The sequence below is a fragment of the Orcinus orca genome, chromosome 12 (assembly GCF_937001465.1).
Source record: "Orcinus orca chromosome 12, mOrcOrc1.1, whole genome shotgun sequence".
In the NCBI taxonomy this organism is placed as follows: Eukaryota; Metazoa; Chordata; class Mammalia; order Artiodactyla; family Delphinidae; genus Orcinus; species Orcinus orca.
Genome location: NC_064570.1, coordinates 19,950,066 through 19,974,591, shown reverse-complemented (window position 1 = coordinate 19,974,591; position 24,526 = coordinate 19,950,066). Strand labels below are relative to the sequence as shown.

Genomic DNA, 24,526 nt, shown 5'->3' with positions numbered 1-24,526 from the left:
TTAGCTTTTTTGGAAGGAAAAATCATACGAGCCTGTTGCATATACTCAATTAGTACAAAAATATATAAAAATTAAGCGTTTATGGTGTTCTCAGTAGTAACTGCATCTGGTGTGTATCTTTCTAAAAATTTTATATGCGTATGATTTCTTCTCTATCCGTCTCTTTGTATATATAGATGAAATGAGAAAAAAGTTACATTTGAATGTGCATATATACTATACATAAACTACTGAAACTTGCTTAAATAATTTTGCATTATATCATGGACATTCTTCTTGAGAGCCTCATATTGATGCCTTTGTGGTGTGGAGGTGTATGTTTTAACTTTTGACAGATATTACCAACATATCCTTAATATTCTAGCTTATTCGAAATAACTGTTTCTTACAGGAAGTATATATTCTTTTTACAAAGTTTCAGCCTCCTTCTTAGACGTGAGCATTAGTTGGTTGTACATGATTATTAGGCTAAAGGAAGGTACATAGTTTTTTGGATCCGTTTCAAATGTCTAAATGTGGTCAGCATTATCTTTTCACAGGGCTCATTTGGAGGCCAGTGCTGAGAAGTGGAACAGGTTGCTGACGTCTTTAGAAGAACTGATCAAATGGCTGAATATGAAAGATGAAGAGCTTAGAAAACAAATGCCTATTGGAGGGGATGTCCCAGCCTTACAACTCCAGTATGATCATTGTAAAGTAAGTTGATCACATACGGTGGGTTCCTTTTTTTCATTCATTTTGATTTTGGTGAAGTAAGTACTCAAAATAAAATAAATATGTGAGTGGAACCAATTATGACAGGTTTTTTTCCTCCTCTGTTCCTAATTATCAGTATTTAGGCATTTTATTCAAATTGCATGCATCGCTCCCTTTTTATTCAAATTAAGTTTTCTCTTCATATTTAACTGAAGGTTTTTTCAAACGTTGCAGGTATCTAAAGCACTATATTGCTTTTAGCTGATCATGAAATTTATCTATTTCTAATAGATTTTAAAATAATATATTGGGGGAAATTTTACTGTAAGTTAATCTTAAATTCAGAAGTTATAGAGTCATAAAGAATTATATACTATCTTGTTTTATTAAATGAAAGTAGAAAAAATAAGGACTTGTAGTAGTAAGAAAATAGAATAGATATTAATCTGAAAGCAAATGAAGACCGTTGTATTTAAGATCATTCTATGGGTTTTGCGGGGTTTTTGTCTGAACTTAGACCCTTTTTGTCACATTTTTATTCTGCTCAAATATCTATCTCTATGCAAATTTGTACTTTTACTCTGAAAAGCAGATACACTGAAGTTATCAACTAACATGTTAATTCTTATAACCTTATATTATTTAAATTCTTTGCCTCATTAACTTTGCATTCATTTATATAATATATCTTCATACCCATTTTCTCATATATCACCTTATTTTGTTATATTTTTTCCTCTTCACATGCAACGCAAGTTCTTATTCTAAATCTGTACATTTTAATGTGTTGTTAGAACTCTGTTCTCATTTAAAAAATGAAAAATGCTAACACATGCTTCTTCTAAAGGAAGACATCCTCTATATTATAAGTTCCTTCAATACAGAATGATAAGACCTTGAAATTTATCTTATTTTTAAGGCTTGTGACCAGGTTATTCAAGTTACCATTTGGGTAAATTTTCTCTTTGTACTTGAAAAGAGAATATGATAGAGAAATAGCTCTAAGATTAAAATAAAAAAGGAAGACACTGTTGGTATGTAATATGCAAAAAATAATAATGATGATAGAAGATTTAAAATTACTGATTTAAGAAAGTCAATTTCTCCTTACTTTTTACAGTTTTCCCTTCTATAAATTATTATATACCCTTTTTGAGGATTCAGGTATTAGTGATGAAGTAGAATAATGCAAAGCTCTTCTAATAGAAGTGCTTTGTTAAGGAATAAAATGTGCTTGTGACCATATGCTACCATTTTGATTAAAACTGAAATCTTGAGGTAGGAAATGATCGTCCACTTCTAGCTTTAACAAGAGAAGTGCGCATTGACATTTGCTGGCCATGTTCTAACTCCTGCTCCCACCAAGGTTACCCTGTTTTAGATTGTGTTTTGTTCTGTCTTAGGGTGCAGTTGCTCTGCTTCAACCCTCTGGACCCAGGCAGTTAGATAATAAAGATAATATTGATAATGATGCTGATGATAATGTCAGTTCGTTCATTCAGCAAGTATCTGAGTGCCTAATATGCATCAGGCACTATTCTAGGCACTGGTGAATCAACAAATGAACATAAGTTCTTGCCTGGTTCTGAGCGATACAGACATCCAACCAATAAGCAATAAATATATAATATATCCCATGGTAGTAAGTGCCATGAAAAAAGTAAAGCAAGGTCAAGGAGAGAGAGCAGGAGGGGATAGTATAGGCAGCAGAAGTGTTACTTTATGTGGAGAAGCTTAGGAAAGTGCCGTGAGTGGGGTGATTTTCAAATAGAGACCTGAAGTTCAGGAGTTCAGGAATGTATTTCAGTAATCCAAGTGGGGGATGGCAATGACTTGGACAAGGATATCCCAGTGGAGATAGTAAGAAGTAACTGGTTCCTGAATATATTTGGAAATAACAACAGGATTTGCTTATGGATTAGATGCATGGGCTGGGAGAAAAAGAGAAGAGATGTAGTGTCAGGAGTCAAAGATTTTTGGACAAAGCAAATGGAAGAATGGAAGTATCATTCAGAGAGATGTGGGAAACTGCTGGATGAGCAGTCTGGGGAGGAAATTTAAGAGTTTGTTTTTTGACATTTTAAGCTTAAGATGCTTATTAGGCAGTTAGATATACAAGTCTGATATTGAGGGAAAGGTCAACAAATCAAAATTATCGGCATATATATTAGCCGTGGAAATGGATGAGATGATCCAGGGAGTCAAGAATTCCAAGACATGAGCCCTGAGACACCCTGCCTTTAAAGGTTGGGAAGATGAGGAGACTGAGAAGGCAGAGCCAGAGGGTAGAAGAGTCAAGAGAGAACAGAGTCTAGGACATCAGAGGCAGAAAGTGTTTCATAAAGGAGGGTGTAATCACGGGGATCAAAGATTGCTGAGAGGCAGAATAAGATGAGAACAGAAAAGTGACCATCTGTAGACAGTCTTGTTGACCTTGACAAGAGTCATTTCAATGGTGTGGTGAAGTTGGAAACCTGATTGGTGTAGATTCAAGACAGAATATGAGCAGAAGGAGTATAGAGAGCCCTTTCAAGGATTTTTACAACAAAGGAAACAAAGAAATGAAACTAACTGGAGGGAGAACGTGAGGTCAAGTAATGGTTTTGTAAAGATGGAGAATAATTCAACATGTTTCTACGACAATGGGAATGATCCTGTAAAGCAGGAAAAATCAGTGACGCAGGAGGGAGGATACCACATAGGAACAGTGATAGGGTGGGATCTAGTGTACAAGTGGAACCATTTGTATTAGGTAGAAGAGCTCATCCAGTCTAACAGGAAGAAATGTGGAATATATGGGTACAGATGAAGGTAGATTGGTACATGTGGGTGTGGGAACATATAGATGTTCTCTTTCTATTGTCTCTGTTTTCTCAGTGAAATAAGATGAAAGGTCAACAACTGAATATAAGAAAAGGGAAGAAGATGTGGACATCTGAGGAGAGGGGAGGTAGAAAATGTAGTGTAAAAGTGGGTGCATCAATAAACTAGGAAATATACCAAGACCGCAGGGCAGCATAACAGGCCGACCTGGAGTCAGTGCTCATGAACTTAAGGTGAGAACAGCCAGTGTGAATGTTTTTCTTCATCCATGTTTAGTTGCTCCAGTGAAGGTGAGGAATTAATTGGAGAGCTGAACTGGAGCAAGCAAATGTGATGGAGTAAGAGAGGGGCCAGGGAGTTACAGAAATACAAGGGAGTTGTATAATGGGTGCTTATGGGATTGAGGCTGGCTAAGGGGAGATGTGAGGATATGGGAGATGTGAGGGGCAGTAAAGCAGTGTTCAAAGTCAGCGCTTCGGGGGGCTGAAGAATTGTTCAAATTGGGAAACTGGGAGCATGTTCTATAAAGAAAACAGGTGGTGGTCAGAGAAGGGACGCTAAAGTCGAATTTATGGAGGGGTGCATTTATGGTTTATGACAACATCCAGTGTCTTTTTGCTAAAATGAGCTGTGCGAGTTGGGTGGAGAATAAGGTCTTAGAGGAGAGCAGGTTGAGGAGCTGAGAGGCTGGGTAGTGGAAGGATTGTCTGTGTGGATAATAAAATCACCAGGACCATGAGAGAGAGCCAGATGTCAAAATGATGATGAAAGAAGGAAGGGTAATGGTGATATAGTTTAGAATTCTAATATAAAGATGATGTTTTCATATTCCATTAATCCTTTGAGTCTTAAAACTACTCAAAATCCCCTTAGTTGGGGATGGAGGAGGGGAGTAGTGTAAGTTGGATATAGATTGTCCCTGCTTTCTAGATTTCTTGGCGCCTCGTTCTAGGCTTTCTCAGGTTACTTCTTCATCACAATAGCTATCATTTAGCACATTGTGCATGATCCAGACTACCGTTGAGGGATTTTTCTTATCAGTAAGTCAAGAGTTTCCATTTAACAGTCTGTACTTCTTTAACTTTCTGAGTTATGTATTAGGTGATTTATAGGAATAGCCCAGATTTTCTGAGTATGTGTTCTCACTCACTGTTGTATCCTCACTGGAAATAGTCCTTTGTAGAGGTTTGTGTTGATTCTAGATTCTAGAACATATTTTATCATAGTCTGCCTTCCAATTTATCAATGATCCAAAACTATAAGTGTTCTTAATATTATATATTATTAACGTTTGTCAAAAGCTTCATATTTAACTCTGAGAACTAAGCAGGCTAAGATGCTAGGAGATATAAATTATGGAATAGTGTTCAGAGTAAGTTTGTGGAGACGTGTGTTAGTTTCCTAAGGCCACCATAATAAAGCTCATAAACAGGTGGTTCAAACAACAGAAATTTATTTTCTCATAATTCTGGAGGCTAGAAGTTTGAAATCAAGATGTAAGCAGAGCTGGTTTCCTATAAGGGCCCTCTCCTTGGCTTGTAGATGGCCGTCTTCTCCCTGAGTCTTCACATGGTGAAGTCTTAAAACTGCTCAAAATACCCTCTTTTTATTAGGACCCCAGTCATATTGGATTAGGGCCCACCCTAATGAATGTCCTCCTTTTAACTTGATTACCTCTTGAAAAACCCTATCTCCAAATACAGTCACATTCTGTCATAAGTAACCTTCTTTCCCAACTGCCAAGAGTAATGTTTCTAATTGCTATAAATTATTACAAGGAGGGCAAATCACTATAGTTAGTACAATCAGGGTAATATTTAAAGATGTGACACCTACCTGTAGTAGTTTACCTTTCTTACTGAACTTTGCCAGCTATAGGCATTGTATAGTCTAACTGTAGTGGAACCTCAGGCTTGCTTATGTTCTAACCTAATTCTCTAATTTATCCTCAATCTTTTCTTAAAATCAAAATCCATTTGGGTGTACATGTGGTAGCTCTATGTTTCAGGCAAGATTTTTCTTTCCCATGTCCTTAGAGATATCTTTTCCCCTGGTCTTCTGATTTTTTTTATCAGGGAAAATCTTATGTGTGTCTGTGTGTGTGTGCAACTTAGAATTGTCAATTATTAGGATTGAAAGGAACCCAAGAAATAATTCAGTCCAATCCCCTTATTTACAGTGGAAGCAAATGAGAGGCATATGATTTAATGATATCTGAGTTTTCCTTCCTCCTTCCTTCACTTCCAGCAAATACTTATCATTTACTTAGTGTCTGGCAGTTTCTAAGACACCAGAAGGACACAGGTACAGAAAACAGACACAGTCCCTGTCCGCATGGAGCTTCCAGTCAGGGAGATCCTATGTTTGTAGCTCTCAAACTTACAGTTCCTATGTCTTCTCTGCGCTATGAGGAGTCATTGCCAACAAGGTTTGTGGCTGAGCTGTGAACTGCACATTGCTGTCCCAAATCTCTGGTTGTCTGCCTAACCACCCATTTCTCTAATCCCCTACTTTGGTCCCTTGGTTATAATTCAGGCATGTTTTCAGTTCGTGTGCACATTTATTACCAATCTTTTTTCCTTAAGGGATTGTAGAATTCTCTTCAATTATAACATTATGTTGTAGCTTTAAACAGAACATAAAATAATTTTAAACTAATTTTTTCACAGATATGTTTAGCATTAAATGTAGCATTTAGTCTTTTTCTTTTCATTTTTTCTTTTATTACAAACTTTGTAATTTTTTTCTGACTTCTTGGTATTTAAGTCTCTGTCATAATAAATTTTAAAAAATCTTTTTAACTTCAAAGAACGCTTGCCTTATGACTTCAAAGTATATACGTAGTTAGAACAATCAAAATCAACCCTTAAGTGGTTTGATACTGATATTAGGCAAGATATTTTGTTCTCTAAAATTTTCCCATAGAAAGAGGGGACCTTGTATTTGATTTCAAACTCATTCTCTCATTTTACAGGTGGCTATCTGACTTACTTTATTTTGAACCACACACTACTATTTAAGGAAGTTGAATTAATTTGACATAATCTCTCCAAGCTCAATTAGAATATCTTGAGATTACTAGATGGATTTCTTTTTAAATACGAGGCAAAGAAGTTTAACTCTGATTTGTTAATTATTCCAGGAGATATGATCACATAAATGCAAGTCTTAAATATCGTTGTACACAAGTCTTGTAAAGATCAATTTAGAAAGAGATACCATATGTTCTTCTGCTATGGACAAGACAAATACACATCTGCCAGATACATCTGAAAACCACCTGTGCTGATGTTACACTTAATTAACACTTAAGTTTTACATTAAAATTTTCAGTGATGTTGTTATATACAAACTAAAAAACAAGTCTATGTCTCAGAACCTTAGGTGGATGTGGGGTTACTACATGCTGGAAAACTGTTAGGCGACTCAAAAGTCGCTTCCAGTGATATCAAAATCTGTTGTCAAGGAGTCATATGAAGAAAATAATTATAAGTAGATATCTGACTACTTAACGCATATCCTCAGCAGTGTTTGTTTTCAAGTTCACTGAAAACTTTTCTTTGGCTCTTCTCACTTGGATAGTGGTGTATTATTCTCTATTCTAGGCACCTTATGTTGGCCTTGTCTGTACAGAGTGATTGAACCTAGCACATGGGCTTAGGTAGATCTGATTTCAATTCCCACCCCGCCTCCACACACTAGCCCTATAAACTAGGTGTTGGGGCATATTCTCCAATCTCTGCTATCCTGTTTCTGACCATCACTATGTATAAACCACTTAGCAGAGTACAAATAGTAAGTGTTCAATAAGCAATAGCTGTTTGGGGTTATTCTTTAAACTAGGACTTATTTTATAGTATATTTTAAATTTTAGTTGCTCTGTGTCTGCATTTTGTATTTTTCCTTAGATTCACTATGTTTGGGCACTATAAGTTTTGACATCATAACATACACTTATTGTGTTAGCCTATTGGTGCCTTAAAAAAACTTAGACTCCTCAAATAATTGGATGAAGCCATTGAAGCAACAATATTTTTGAGAATTTATATGGGATAAGATATGAGCCTAGAGACTGGAAGGTGATTTATTTCTTGTTCTTAATAAAAGAAAACAGCTTATCATGGAAAGGCCAAACCCATGAGACACTTCTGCATGCACTGCCTTTAGTTAACTTATTAATGGCTAATAGGCAAATTATATATGTTTAACCATGAATCTAATTACCTTGAAAGGCAATATTTGAGTGTTTATAAGTAAAAGAACACAAATAGTATATATTATCTTACATTTGCATCTCTTTACCCTGGATCCAGTCTGCTTGCACCATCTGCAGATGGTTAAGAGACTCTGGTATCTCAGATATCGGTGTTCAGTCACCTCAGATACAAAGGGGTTGGTTTATGGGAACTCATATATTCTCAAAGTTTTCTGAGTCCCACATATATTTCTATACTCTAGTCCTTTATATGTACATCAGTGATTTAATGACACTTTTCACAACCTTTCTTTGACAATGGCAGTGCAAGTCACTTCATCATCCATCCATCCGTCCACCCCCACTATTCATGGAATGACGTATATGTTGCATTGATGCTGAATATACAGAGGGCAATAAGGCACAGCCTCCACTCCAGTGACGTATTTTAGTCATTCCTATACCTAAACGCTCTATGCTTGTGACTGTATCTAGAAGGAATATTATATATTTAAATGTTTAGGTGATGGCTCTGAGACTTCAAGGTCAGAGGTACTGTAAGGTCATACTTCAAAGCACCTCATCTGCTCAAACACCTAAGAATTATAGATAAAATGTAAAAAACAGAAAATCAAGCATGGCAAAATTGGGCTTCAAAATACAACAAACATTCCATAGACCAGAAACAAATCAGAAAAGCTAAGTAGTTAGTAGGGTTGATGCTTATTGAAAAATGTAGCCGCAGTCCTAGGCAATGAGCACGCAGAAAGCCCCACAGCAAAGGCTCAGCTCAAAAATCCACCTCATACAGTGAAGTGGGTGACTCACGGATTGGCATCTTTCCCTTCTGTTATGTAAATGTTCCAGGAACTGATATTATGAAACATCAATATGTTTTGGACCCTTAATTAAATACCTCTACTTTCTTGGATGTTTAAACCAGTGACTCAGAACATTAATAGATTTTCAGCAACAACCATAATGAATACTTTGTTCAATGTTTTAACAACCTATCACATAGGCAGACTTGTTAAAACATAATCATAATCATAAGTCAAAGTGCCTTGATGGTTGTTTGGCGTGAGACCTGGTCCACAGTAAATACTCAGTAAATGGTGGCTAATCTCATCTCACATAATTGCTGAGAATTTGTCTTGAAGTTTTGATCATTTTTGTTTTGTTTAAAACTGTCTAGGCTATATGGGTTGTTTTAATTAAACAAAACCATATTAATGTCTGCTATTTACTGTCCAGCAAAACTAGCCCCCCCATTACAATCTAGGGTCAACCTGTTAAATTAAACAGGAATCACCTTCCAAACTTTTTAGGTATCTGGTAAACAACACAATCATATTTTTTTTTCTCACGTAGGTACAAATTTCATCCCGTCAAATGTCAAAATAAATTACTACTTTAAAATATATAATATTTCTAATGACTTCTAGAATAAATTGATAGTTGAATTTTCCCACTTAATGACTTAAATTTGTAGTATCATTTAAAAAGTGTTTTGGAAAGTGAGGTCACTTATATGTAGCTTCACTTTCAAAAGTGTGAGATTATCATTCAATCAACGATTACTTAGAAAGCACCTATAATGCATGTAGCGTTCATTTGTAATGTTATGAATTTACTTGTCAGATACTTGTACATTGGATAAAATTGCAGATTCAGTTTTTGCTATTCAATTTGCACTTCATTTTCATAACAATGTACCTATTAACTTAGGTAGGAGCAGTTATCAGAGCTCTAACACCCTTTCTGCTGTATAATACATGTTTGACTTTAGAAAAGGAAATCACCAAGAATAATTGAAAGTGTATGATTCAGGTACAATATCTTAGGGGCTTTTCCATTCCTTCAGGGCTATTCTGTCCTTTGCTTTAAATTAAACCCAATTTAATTCCTATATTCAAACCTCATTATATAAGAATCAGGACATTTGGGCCTTAAACTGAATTGCCAAGATACATTTGCAAGCTTACTCATTAGAATAACATTGTCTTTAAAACAGCAACACTCCACCATTAAATTTAGTTTCTGTGTGTGTGTGTGTGTGTGTGTGTGTGTGTGTGTGTGTGTGTTTTCTCCCTACTAAAGTAATCTGACACTCTGTCTGCAAACCTGAAATTTCAGTGTCTTGCTGTGTTATGAAATTACCTAATGAAAAATTGGCCTTCTTCTAAAATTGATTAAATTATTTCCCAAGTTCCCCTTCAGCCTCTGCCACCTATGTTGACTGCCTTCTTACTAAAAGCAGAGCCCCCTAAGGTCTGTTAGCAAAGTCTGTGTGAAGACCTGAAGCAGCAGTTCTCTATGTGAGCCTGCACCTACCTGCCACACCTCATTCAGTTAACTGCATTTGTCTCCCAAGCCTGATGTGGGTAACTGGAACCTCACCCCAAAGGGTCATAGAATATCCGAGTTTAGAGGGAGAGGCAAGGCATCCTAATAATTGTTGGTCCCTAGTGGTGAAATTAAAGAGTAGACAACAGATATAGGCAAGTAGAGGTCTGTAAAACCAAGCAATACAGCCCCTTGCTAATGAACTGCCTCTGGACATATTTAGCCCAGAGACAGTTTCATTTATCTAACAGTTCATTTATTCATTCAGGAAACTTTTGAGTTGCACCTGATGTTTGCTACATACTTTCCTAGGGGCTGAGCATACATCAGTTCCTAAGATTGTTTTTGTTGTCACAGATTTCACCATCTAATGGCAGAGACAGGCTCGAAAACAAGTGACTAAAGTAGATATCAAAAGCACTGTAATGTGAGTATGAACACACAGCCAGGGAGACACAGATAAATCATGATTGTACTTGGGAAGGTTAGAAAAGCTCCATAGTGCAAGAATGTAGCCTTCTAGCTGGGAAGAGACCTTGGAATAAGAATTGACTAAAGAGTGTTATCAAAACTCCTGGAGGGGGCTTCCCTGGTGGTGCAGTGGTTGAGAGCCCGCCTGCCGATGCAGGGAACACGGGTTCGTGCCCCGGTCCGGGAGGATCCCACATGCCGCGGAGCGGCTGGGCCCGTGAGCCATGGCCGCTGAGCCTTCGCGTCCGGAGCCTGTGCTCCGCAACGGGAGAGGCCACAACAGTGACAGGCCCGCGTACTGAAAAAAAAAAAAAAAAAAAAAAAAACTCCTGGAGGGAAAATACTCCAAATTAGCCATGGCGTGACTTGGAGTATGCAGTAGAGCAAGAGATGTTTCTTCCCTCCCTCTTTGTTTATATGTAGAACAAGGCTGAAAGAGAAAGAAAATACAAGTTCAGGAGCTAATACAGTGCCTGATGATAGTAAACACTGAATATATTTGCTAGATGAAGGAATACATTTATGTGTGCACATATTTTTTGAAGTGTAGGGAAGAATACCATTTTATTACTGTGAGAAGCTAGAGGATTCCTATCTTAGTTTTAGCATTCATACTTAGTATTCTGATTCAGGCATCATTTTTTATGTCAATGGGGTGGAACCAAAATGAATTTATATATTAAATGTTCATTCAGGGGCATTAACCAAAACTTTTAAAACACTATGGAGATTTTAAAAATTTTGTCTGCATACCAGTGAAAAGTAAGCCTGTTTTCTTTCCCTTTTTACATGTAGCTTTATTAGTGCTATCAAATTTAACGACTCTGCTGCCCTTTTTTGCTGTCATACTGTAATGACTTCAGATCTGAATATGCTGATTTAGCCTTACAGGCAAGTTGGGAAAAAAAGTAAATTATGTTCTGACATATTCTCCTTATGTTTGTATCATTTTTTTTTCTGCTTGCATTCTCCAATAATCAGATAAGTGCCTTTTTGAAACCAGAAGCTAAGAAATCCTGCCGTACCAGCAATACCTATTTGTTACAGTTCAGATGCCTTGCATAATGGGTGTGCGTCCCATGCAGTCACGATCACACAAGGTTCTGTTCTTTGAAGGGCCCTGCACTTGATTTAATGCTCTACTGCCGCCATCTTGAAATTCTTAGTAATATTTGGACAAGGGGCCCTGCAATTTCACTTTGCACAGCGTTCTGCAAATTATATAGCCAGAGCTGCTTGCATCAAAAAGAAAAACATTAATATATGTTTTGACATACATAAAGCAACACTTTTACAATAGCAAAAGCCTCTTAAAACTTACTGCAAGCATCTCTTTTCTCCTCAAGTAAGTAAGCTGTCCTGAGTCCCCACTCTGTGTTATATGTCCCTCATTGTAACTTGTCATGTCTCTGTTTGTTGATGTTGGCTGAGTTGTGACCATTATTTGTCCTCCCTTTCCTGTTGACTCACTAAGTGTACTTCTGCTCTGTCTTTTTACCTGACTTCTGGGATACTGCTCCATCCCAATTTTCTTCTCTCCTCACTGGTAGCTCCTTCTCGGTTTCCTTTGTTAGTTCCTCCTTCTTTCCTCAGCCTCCTGAAATTGGGATGCCTCAGGGGTCAGGCCATGCCAAATTCTCTATATTGTACTTATTCCTTCCTGAACTCATCTGACCTCCTGATGAGTTTTACATGTCATCTAAATGTCAGTCACTCCCAAATTTATATGTTTACATACCATCTCCACCTGGGAATCTCCAGCTTAGTGTACGTCTGAACTAAATTCCTGAACCTGCCCCTCAAAACTTGTTCTCCCCAGTCTCTCTCATTTCAACTGATAGAATCCTATTTTGATTGCTGGGTAAAAGATAATCACCTTCACTCTTGTCTTTCTTGCGTGTTCAGTCTGTTAGGAAATCTTGTTGGTTCTGCATTCAGAACATAGAATTTGAATCTGTCTACCTCTTACCAGATGTTCAGAGCTACAATTACATCTCTGTTATTCTCGGCACAACAGCCAGAGTGTTCCTATTCAGACAAATCAGAAGCCTGTACTGACTTCCTGTGTAATTCAGAATAAAGGTTACAGTTCTCACAAGGGTCTGCAAAACCTACATCATCTGACCTACCTCCCACTGACACCTTGCTCATCTTATTCTTACTATTTTCTCTCTTATATGCTGGTTTCAGCCACACTGTGCCTTCAGTCACAATACCGTGCTGTCTTATATAAGAGCCTGGAATGCTCTTTCCCTGGTATCCACATGGGTAACTATCCATTGCTTTCAAATGTTTGCTCTGTGATACCTTCCTAGTGAAGCCTACCTAGACTTCTCTACTTGAATTGTAATTCCCATCCCAGTACTCCTAAGCTCTCTTATTTTCTTCTGCTGTTCTCTTTCTTCCATAGCATTTATCATCATCTAAGCTAATTGTTTTCTATCGTATCTTTGTCTACTTCTGGCATTCTAGATGCTTAGTTAATATTTGTTGAACATTGAGTGAATGAAATATACCCAGAGACAACAGGTCCTTTTGTATGAATGTTCCTTTTTCCTCTTTGTCTCTCTATAATCCTTTTTTATTTGTACGAAAACATATTACATTTTGAAAATATTTCTACTTTTAAATAGCTGAATCTTTAATAAAGATAATAGCTGGCAGAAATGTAAGCAACAGTCTTTCCCCAAGAGCTAGAAATAACGTACTTGAAGTTGTAAGAAAATTTATCAACACCATTATACTTTATGCCTTAATATTGTAGTCAGGTAAGAGGTTACCCAAGAGGTTACCTTTTTCCTGTCTTAATGCTGCCTAAATTATTCAAAACTAGAGTTGGAAGGATTTTTTTATGGGGGAAAAGAATTGGCATATTTTTTATTGTTGAGGTAGGTTTTAAAATATAGCTTATTATTTTACCCTCTTGTGCCGAGTATCACCAGATTCTCCCAGTGTTTGAGATTCCCTCTTGTGTCTAAATTTGACACCTTAAAAGCTAGATGAGTTAAGATCCCTAACAAACCTAGGGAGTGACTTAAACATATGGAGTCTCTCCTTTAGTAACTACGTTGTCATGTATTACATTTATAAATAAATCTAACTTCAGAGAGGTCATTGAAGTAAAACAGAATGCAAAAGTTTTATGATTGTTATAAAAAGTATGCTTCTAAAACACATTTGTAATTCTTAATAATGCTGTTCTTTAAAAGTAGTAATTGTTCAATTATAAATGAACTTGACTCCATTTGGCATTCTTTTCTTAAAAGCATAATTTTTAATTGTGAACATAATTTATTACAGATTTTATAAAATAAAGAGCAAAATATTAGCCATAATTTTACCACTCTAAAACATCCATTTTCATTTTGGGTTATTTTCTTTTTGCATATTCACCTTTCACACAGTTTTAATAGGGTACATAGTTTTTTTCCTGTCTTTTCCACTTAGGTACATGTCATATCTATTTCTTCATGTTGCTATGCAGTCATTTTCACAATAATTTTTCAAGGTTATTTAATGATCCCTAGTGTAACTGTATTGTAGTGAACCTAAATATTTTCCAGGTGTTAGATGTTTAAGTTGCTTTCCTTTTTTTAATCATAAGTAATGTTATAATGAAAACTTTTGTGTTTGTAGCTCTTTTTGGATCACTTTCTTAGGACATAATCCCAAAGGTAAAATTCTTGTTTCACACAATATGAACATAGTAATGATTCTTGGTATATTGCCAACTTACTTTCCCAAATGATTGAACCAGTTTTCTGCTTCCACCAACGCATGAAAGTAAAGTTTCACTGCAACCTTGTTTACGATTTCTCATTTTTGTCCCTTTTTCCTGTGGACCTTGTATTGTTAGCATTAAAATGCCAGTATTCCATGTCAGCATGGGAGTTTAGAAAACAGTTTTAGGATGCCCAGTTTAAGTTCTCTCCCAAAAAGAAGAAAGAGGGAAAATGGGTGGCTGTGTTTGATTTAGTTGTGCCTAGAAGGATTGGAAAAAAGTCCACTGTTTGTTGGACTGATCAGTTGAAGAAATTTGATATTTATACCAAATTACTGTGAGTGATGTAATCTGGCTAACCATTTTTGCCACCAGAGAGGTTTACATTGACGTTTTATTCTGGAACAAAGTGTTTCACGAAAAGACACTACATTTATTTGTTTGCCTTCTAAGAATCTGAAGTGACTTAATAGTCTTACAACACAGTTTTATGCTTACCAAACATTTTGACTTAATCTTGGAGGACCGCATAATTCTGCTTTGCTCATAATTAAATAATTTACCCCTTAGAAAAGTTAAATTCAATTGTTCCTGTTAATGGAGGTTTGGGTACTGGTTTTGTTCATCCAAAGCTGTAGATAAAACAGCTAGAACTTTCCCCCACAAATAACAGTGAATAAAGTCCGAGGAAAGAAACTCGGTCTCGGAGAAGAGCTGAGACTGATGGTAAGACTTTTGATTAGCATCATTTTTGTAGTAACTAGTTATTCTACAGCACTGAATAGTTTCAAGGTATGTTTGCTTCCAGTATCTCACCTGTGAAGTTAGTAGAATGATTTTGTTATTAACCTGCAGAGAAGTTACGGGACAAATTCAAGGGCTTGTGGTGGGTAAAGGTGTGCCTAGATGGTGTGCACTGGACTGTTGACACAAGGCTGTTGGCTGCAAATCTCTATCTGGTTTTACTACACCACAAAACACTTTTTTAAAATGCCTCCTGATTCTTTCATACACAAATTCATTGAGTTTCTACTCTGTCCTCTGGGACATAGATGTGAACCTTCAGAACATTCTGGTGTAGAAGTCAGGTCTGCAAAGAAGTCAGGACAGAAATGCATGGTGAACGCTCCAGCAAAGTGGATGCCAAGCACTGTAGTGGCAAAGAAGAAAGTGGGCTGGCTCTGCTGGGCAGGCGATGCTTATACTGATGGTGAGTTTGGTATTAGAGCTGGGTCCCTAAAGGGTCAGGAAGGGTGACCCTTGTGGATCTCTTTGACTTTGACCAGTGAGGATCAGTGAGATTGCTAAGAAAGCCCACAGATATTATGTCTTGAGAAATAACTTTTTCTGTGAAGAGCTCTAAGGAGATGACTGCTTTCCTCCCCCACTGCTCTGCTTTTTATTTCTGCAGACCAACTTTGTATGAGCTACTCCCATTTCCCAGGAGTTTCCCTTCCTTGAATCCCACATTTTCTTTCATGTCAGTTTACTCATTTCTTTATTCATTCACCCAACAGACATACCGAATGCAGAGACTAAATAATGAGAAGGAGCCAGTCTTTGGAGATGTGAAGCAAAAGCTTTCTGGATTGCAAAGGCCACAAGGCAGGAAAAGCTTGACATATTCTAGGAAAAGAAATAAAGACTTTGAGACTGGAAATTAGGGTGTATTAGTAGTTGAGGTTCAGAGAGTAGGGAAGCTCTGGATCTTGGTAGGAAGTTGAGAATTTTTTCTAAGTGCAGCAGGAAGCCATTGGAGGGTTTTTAGCAGAAGAGCAAAAAGATCTAATTTAACAAAAAGATCATATAATTTTAATATGATCTACAAAGTTTAAAGAAAAGTGCATCCCACTGACCTTTGCCACTTAATGTACAGACAATGCGGATAATGGCTTTGGATTAAAGAGAGGAGAGGGGACAGTTGTGATTTAAAGAAGAGGGGATGACACTGGGATTTAGTGCACACCCACGTGTTGGTCGTTCTTCTCCCCCTATCTCAGTCCAGTGTGACAGGTTGCCAGCTGAGGACAGAGGGGACGGCAGGGATTCCCCCGCTCCCTCCAGGTTCTCTCAGACCCTGTGTTCATGCTAAGGGGCTTGCAGGATCCTGTGCGTCTCCATGTCAGTGCTGCGAGGAGCAGCCAGTAGTCCTGCTGTCTCCTTGGCAGCAATTCAGCCGTCACAGTGAGCGACGTCACGTTCATGATGCAAATGAAGGGGAGCTGATTGACTTGTAAGACTTTCTTACTTAAGCCACGCCGGTCACTTCTTTATACCGCCTCATCCCTTAATCCCCTGCCTTCCCATGAACTAATCGCGGGTGGGGAGAAATGTTCCCCGACCGTTCAGGAGGATCACTGAGAATCTCCCTTTAGGCATTTGAAGTTGACTAAGAAGCAGTTTACTCTGCTGCCTGGCACTCATGGGAAATCAGGAGCCACTGAAGAGAAGTGGAGGGAAGGCGGGCTCTGCTGAAGGGCTTGTTGGGTTCCTAGAAACGATTGAGAATGAGAACTCTGTGATTTTACTAGTTAAATTCTGATATGCACATCAGGTCTTCATCAGTCTGACATTCCGGGGCTTCATTTCATTTAAATGAGCATGCAGGGCTTCCCTGGTGGCACAGTGGTTCAGAGTCCACCTGCCGATGCGGGGGACATGGGTTCGTGCCCCGGTCCGGGAGGATCCCACATGCCGCAGAGCGGCTGGGCCCGTGAGCCATGGCCGCTGAGCCTGTGCGTCCGGAGCCTGTGCGTCCGGAGCCTGTGCTCCGCAACGGGAGAGACCACAACAGTGAGAGGCCCGCGTACCGCCAAAAAAAAAAAGAGCATGCAGAAGCTACCCAATAGGGAAAACAATGAGGGACTAAATTACCTTACCTGTTATTCTGTTTTCTTGAATTGCTCTTCCCCTAATTACCTTTAATCTGATTCCAAGTTCTTTTTCAAAACACACTTTACACATTTTTGAGAGGGTTGCTTGCTGTCCCCTCCACCTCCGTCCCTCCTCTGTGTCTTTCCTCAGTGCCCTATTTATACGGCTCTCAAAGACGGGTGGCATTACCACGTTCTCACTAGCACTATTCTCTCTCTTTATAAGTTCCTTAAGAGTTCGAATCATAGGCTTATTAATTGCTGTCTTCTCTTGTGCCTGGCGTATTTCTTTATAGACTGTATGGATTTAATATGAGTTTTGAAATTCTCATTTTGGTGGAAACGTTTGTTGGAAAATTCTATTATACACTCTCATGCCACCTTGGGATGGCAGGGAAGTCGAATATTATGGCCATGGGACAGTCATTGTTCCCTCCATTTATTATTCTTGACTCTAGAGGTAGCTGAGTCTCTGTCCCTTTATATTAAACACCTTAGAGCACGCAACTTTTAAAATACAATTTTCAATTTTATTTTTTGAAATTATTCTGTATCTGTTTCTTGTTACAGCTGATCGTGGGTCTTTTAGGCCCAAGCTTCATTTATGTGTGTTTGTCTGGGAGGGGCATTAGGATCTTTCCACCTATGTAGTAGAATAGAAAGTGCATAAGCTTTGTGACAGGTTGCCACACGGAGAACTTTTAGGTTGATGGCCAAGCTTGAGTCAGCAAGATAGCCAGATATCTGCTGTATGAAGAAGTATGTGGTTACCAGATACCTCTCCTAACAACCATAAAGCGTTTTTTCCCCTCTGACTTTCATGATATAAAATATTTTTACAGAAGTGGTTACCCTTATCATCCACTCATTCAGCTCTGACAGTGCCAGCCTGCTAAGCCTGGCAAACACTTCCGTCAGGACCTTTGCAATTATAGCTCCCTTTGCCTGGATTGCTCTTTTGCCAACCTCCCTCTTATGGCTGGCTCCCTCACTTCCTTCAGATCTTTCTTCAAAGATCACTGTTTTGAGATGTCTTCATGAGAACTTATCTAAAATATTACTAAGTCCATGGGGCAATATTACCCACCCAACCCTCCCTTTCCCACGTATCCTGTGTGGCCGATTGCTAAAATAATGAAACTTGCTCTCTGTGTCCAAAACTCAATGCAAAGGGACATTGTGGTTCCCTTCATCAAGAGATGAACTATATTTTTCCATTCTCTTGAATCTGTGCTGGCCTTACGACTTGCTTCAAATGATGGAATGTGATGGAAGTGATGTGCAGATTCTAGAGCTGTGCTGTCTAATACGGGAACCCTTGCCACATGTGACCATTTCTACTTAATCAGTTACAATTAGATAAAATTTAAAATTCAGTTCCTTAGTTGTACCAGTCATATTTCAGGTACATACCAAACAGCCACACACAACTAGTGTTGCCATATTGACCTGCATAGTTGTAGAACATTTCCATCGTTAGAAAGTTTTTTTTGGACAGAGCTGTTGTAGAGCTAATGCCTTAAAAGATCTTGCAGTTTTCACTGTGCCCTCTGAGAACACCAATCATCATGTTGAAGAAGCCCAGTCCAGCCTATTGGACAATTTGAGACCATATAGAGGGAAACCGAGGTGCTCTAGCTAATAGCCAGCAGTAATTTCCAGACATGTGAGTGAGACCATCTTGGACTTCTATTCCCATTCAAGTCACAGATGATTACAGCCTTAGGAGTAATCCCCCATGGCAGTGGCAGAAGAGCTGGTCAAATTGCCAGGCCACAGAATCATGGAAAATAAATTGCCATTGTTTTAAGCCAATATGTTTTAGATGGATTTGACACAATAGTAATAACAGTTACCACCTTCAGTCTAATGACTGCATTCATTTTGAAACTATGCCCTATGCAGTTACCTCATGAATTAGGATATGGAAAAATGAGGGAAGATGAAGTATCACCCCTTTCAGTGAGATCAGTTCCTTGTTTAGGGAGAGAAAAGGATATTTGCTATTAATAAAATAATGACCCACAGCAAACTGAAATACTTAGTACTTACTAGCTGAATTAGATGATAGGAGAAAATTAACTTTGCATCAAAAATTATTTACCAATAATTTTCAAACTAGTTCAAATAATCCAGAGCTAACTGGAATCCAATAATTATTCCATTTTAGGATAATCAGATTTGGGGGACTTTGGTATATTTTGCTTGGTTATAATTTAAAATCATAAATAGTATTTAATTCTGAAAGCATGTCTGCTTTTATTCACTGTTCCTCAAGCGTTTATTGAGTACTTTCTGTATATGTCTACACAGGCACTGAGAATTTTGAATGATTAAGAGGTGAGCCTCCCCTGGAAGAACTGACAGTATAATGGAGGGGACAGAGACATGGTCTCAAAATATATTAGGATGAGCTGTGTTAAAGAAATAGGATGTGCTCTGGGAACACTGAGGTGGGAACATACTAAATATACAAGATGAGCTTTTACCTTGCAGGTGAGGGGGGATAGAGGTTAGTAAATAAACAGAGTGCCTAGAGGACATTTTTGGGAAAAAGAGCAGAATTATTTTATTTTAATAACTTTATTGAGATATTATTCACATAACATGAAATTCACCCTATTAAAATGATCAGTCCAGTGGCTTTTAGTATATTCAGAGTTGTACCACCATCATCACTATCTATGATAGTTTTGGAACATTTTCATTACCCCCCAGAGAAGCCTGACCCATGAGCATGTACCCATTCTTCCCTCAACCTCCCATCCCTGAGCAGTCACCAATCTACTTTCTGTCTCTAGACACTCACCTATTTGGACATTTCATAGTAGTGGGTTTTTGTGTGTGGCTTCTTTCACTTAGCATAATGTTTTCAAGATTCAACCATGTTGTAACATGTATCACTATTTCATTCATTTTTGTTGCTGAGTAAGATCCCATTGTGTGGATATACAACATTTTGTTTATCCATTCACCAGTTGATGGTGACTTTTTTTTTTTTTGGCCGCACCGTGTGGCATGCGGGATCTTAGTTCCCTGATCAGGGATGGAACCCATGCCCCCAGCAACGGAAGTGTGGAGTCTTAACCACTGGACCACCCGGGAAGTCCCCATTGACCAGCTGATGGATGTGTTTGGGTTGTGTCCACATTTTGGCTGTTATGAATAATATTGCTATGAACATTCATGTACAAGTTTTTATGTGAACATATGCTTTTAGTTCTCTTAGGTATATACCTAAGAGTGGTATTGCTGGGTAATACGATAACTATGTTTAACATTTTTAGGCATTTCCAAATTGTTTTTCAAAGTGGATGCACCATTTTAAGCATTCCAACAACGGTGTATGAAGGTTCCAACTTCTTCACATCCTTGCCAATACTTGTTATTGCCTGAGAACAGAATTGTCTTGAATGAAAATATAAAGTCACTAAAATAGAAAAAATTCCAATTAGATCATGTTATACTCATTTAAGACCACCCAGATATAAGTCATGTGATATTAGAACCTAAATCTGAATGACACTTTGTAGCTCTGTGTACAAAACAACTCTGTTGGAGTCTAATTATCTTATCATTAATGTTCACCAGGTGGTTAGGAAATGCTGATTTTCTTTTATATCTAATTGAGAGGTAAAGGACAGTGAAATGATTATATGTGTAGTGCTGTTGAAAGTTAAACCCATTTCTGACATGCAATTAAATATAATTTAAATAGAACAAATTGAATAACAAAATTAAATTTGCAAAGTAGAGTATGAACAGATATTAAATGCATGCTGTCCTCTGGGATATTTGGGTGGTGAGTTGGCATTAGAGCTCGAGCCCCATATTTTTACTTCCTCTGCGTAGTTCCCACCTGCCCACACTTGCCTCCTCTACTTCCCTACCTCAGCGTCTCCAAGGAGTTTAGGAGACATTCCCCCGCCAACACGCTGTGCAGAGAGGATTGTTTTATGAAGCGCTGGGGTTCAGTGTGGTCAGGAAGGAAAATAGGTTCTCCAGACCTGTGGGGCTTTCTCTCAGACTCAGACTTTTTTTGTGGCCATGCCACGTGGCATGCAGGATCTTAGTTCCCTGACCAGGGTTCGAACCCGTGACCCCTGCAGTGGACACTCTGAGTTCCAATCAGTGGACCGCTGGGGAAGTCCCCAGACTTGTTTTTTAATGACTATCAGAGACCTGCCAATGATACTATAAACAAACAAAAATATATGTCTGACAGCCCCCATCACCACCGTCTTGTCGAGCTCTTCAGTGACTTTCCAGCACCCAGTATTTGTTAAGTCTCAGGTGCGCAGGACACAGTCACTGTCATGCCATTTCTCTCTACTCCTTGCCTGCTCTTCTCATCCCTCCCCACCTGTGATGGTCTCTTTCAACTTCATTACCAGTGTTTTTCTGTTGTTCAGTTTCAGTTTTTTTATGTAAGATTATTCTGATATTTCTAGAAATTAAAAATTTTTGCTTTTTATTTACTGTGAAAGATGAGATATAACCTCCAAATACCCCGTCATCCCAACATATATCAAATGCTGTTAAAAAAGTACTTACGTTCAGAAGGACTTTGTTGATTCTAAAATACTATCAGAGTGTAATATTTTAGAAAATGAAAAGTTGAGTTTTCATAATGCATTGCCGAGGAACTGTATTAAAAGCAAAATATTAGAGCCAGTAGGTGTTTATGTACATAATTTAAGAGGTAACAATATTAAGAGCAATTCTGATTTAGCTACAGTATTAAAATAGCACATGAGAAAGTCTTCATTTACTCTTACCTTGCAGTAGTCACTAGACGAGTTTTGTTGTTTTTAAACCCTAGTCAATTAGGTCTTAATCACCAAACATTTTATAGGAGCAGAGGTGAAAGTTTGACCCTACTTAAAACCACAGAAGTACTAAAGACAAACTATTCTGAGACTTATAGATTTGCATGAAAAAGTCACAAGGGGAAAACTGTAATTGCCTCAGCATGAGAGATGGAATATATTTTAAGATAATTGGAGACTGTCTTTTAAGTGTTCTCTTTGGTTTAGTTTTGATTTCATGTACTTTAATTTGTTTCTATCTCTTAATTTTTTTCTTAATATATTCCAAAGAATGTAAAACACTTCTGAGGATCTCATTACTACTTGTGAAATCGCCTCTAGCTCTACCACTGGATGTAATTTTTTTGGTCAGTCTTATAAGAAAAAAGTATCTTAGATTTAGCAGTCTGACGGTAGTGATAACCCTAAAAGTACATTTTGTGTAAGATCAAATATACTGTAGCAATTTCCCTTAGGTGAATATTGTAAATTTTGGAGGTTCTGATGGTTTTTTTCCATATAAGTTCTACAGGAATCGTCTTTTTGCTTTTATTCATGTTTCATCATTCATATGTGTAAAATTTACATTTTTACTGCTCACCTCGCTAACATGCTGGTGATGAGACATTCCCTTGACAAATGTGATCAGAAGTGGTCTAACTGAAGATGTTCCATGACTTGAACACATTAGGTTACAAATTGAACTTTTGCTTCTCTTTGCAAAGGCACTGAGACGTGAGTTAAAGGAGAAAGAGTATTCTGTCCTGAATGCTATAGACCAAGCTCGAGTTTTCCTGGCTGATCAACCAATTGAGGCCCCTGAAGAACCAAGAAGGAACCTACAATCAAAAACAGGTGAGACTGATTTCTTTCTACATCATAAAAACACATGTGAGGAGAACAAAACACCAGAATCAACAAGAGAATTTTCTTACAGCATATCAGGACCGGATATTTTAAAATGTCTTACAGAATTTCAGGATCTAGTATTAAAATTTTTCTTCTAAGTATTACTTTAGTCAAATATGTCATTTTGAACAAATATTTAGATTCTTAAATTAAAAAATAAAATGGCTGTATATTTCAGTATCATTATTTTAAAGGGGAATTAACTGCAGAAAAATACTTTGTTAAAAAGCATAGTGTAACTAAAAATTTCTTTAAGAAATAAAAATTTATATTTCTTATATTTAAACTACATGATAAATAATTGTAAGTAGAAGAATGATATTTAAAATACAAGAGTAAACATAAATTATTTAAATATCTAGAAGCTAAGATTATTTAACTTCTCTTTTTCAAGATTACTTTTTTAAATAAGACACCAAAGCCCCTTTCTTTTACAAGCAGACAACAGAATTTCTTTAATTTAAACATAACAACCTATAATATTTATGTACTTTGGCTTAAAGCTGAAACAGTATCTACCTTACTAGCAGATAGCAATAAATCACATGGTAGATTTAAGAGATGAATTTGGGGGCCAACATATACCTTTATTTTGATTTTTCACTTATGGCATAAAAGCATTCTGATGCATTTTAAAAAATAAACATGCCATTCAAAATATTTTCTCATCATTCACTTTCCATAGTAAAACCAGACCTGAAAGACTGCCTCATGCTATGTCCAGCAGTGTAATTCATGAGCATTTATTACTTGTAAGGGAAGTACGGTTGGAAAATGCTTTGACTGTAGCTGGAACTGGATCAGACATTTGGAAAGTAGCCATTTTCCTCCTCAACCTTTCTCAGGGAAGCTCTACTTCAATTGCAGTAAATTTCCCATCAGGATCATGATTTTCTTGACCCTTTGTGTGTGTGTGTGTGTGTGTGTGTGTGTGTGTGTGTGTGTGTGTGTGTGTGTGTGTGTGTGTGTGTGTGTGTGTGTGTGTGTGTGTGTACAGAGACACAGCATACTTACCATCTCTTCCAGCGTTGGTTTTTATTTGCTGCTGGCAGTATCACTGTTTTTCTAGTCAGCCTTCCGGGGACCTAAGTCATTGTTGAGTCTCCACCCCTCTCAGTCTGCAAATCACTCATGATTGTTACTTCTATCTTTGGAGACTTATGCCTCCTGAATTATACATGTATTATATACACACACGGATATACGTATGCACACAACATGCACACAGCTACATAGTAGGTTGTTGAATGACTTGTATGCTGAGCACACTCGGGTGTGGGTAGGAGGTCATTAGCTGGGACAGGATCACTGGAAGCAGCAGCCCAGAGAGAGGGGCAGAACGGCTGTGTGTCAGGGGAAGTCAGCAGAGCTGGGGGCAGGGGAGGTGGGGGCAGGGGCTGTGCCTGCACAGGGGGTAGGAGTGAGGGGCTTGTACGCGCTGTCTGGTGCAGATTACAAGGCCCTGGAAAGTTGGACAGAGCATTTCGACTTAAATACAGCAAGAAAAAGGCGCTATTTCACTGGGTTTTTTTTCTTTTAAGCTTGGAAGAAAAATAAGAAGTTCACTTGTCTCGCCTTATCCAATTTAAAGTCTACTTTAAATCTGCTTGTCTTATGTCCTTGCTTTTCAGAGAATAGAGGAAACGTAAGCTATTTCATAGCAGTAAAAAAGTGTTATATCACT

General features: G+C 37.8%; 1 protein-coding gene across 11 annotated transcripts in view; it reads left to right on the top strand.

Annotated features, from left to right (window-relative positions):
- The window catches only part of UTRN (utrophin), a 1,623,662-nt gene that overhangs the window by 355,468 nt on the left and 1,243,668 nt on the right, over positions 1–24,526 (top strand). For 10 of the 11 annotated variants that reach the window (XR_007470554.1, XM_049695369.1, XM_049695368.1 and 7 more), the window contains 2 exons: positions 540–696; positions 22,659–22,788. Coding sequence is in view for 10 of the 11 variants with exons in the window: in XM_049695369.1 (XP_049551326.1) it covers positions 540–696; positions 22,659–22,788 (287 nt within the window). In the remaining variant the exon portion in view is untranslated. Of the gene's footprint in view, positions 1–539; positions 697–15,321; positions 15,463–22,658; positions 22,789–24,526 lie in introns of those variants that run through there. The other variant, XM_033405697.2, reaches the window with a different exon arrangement.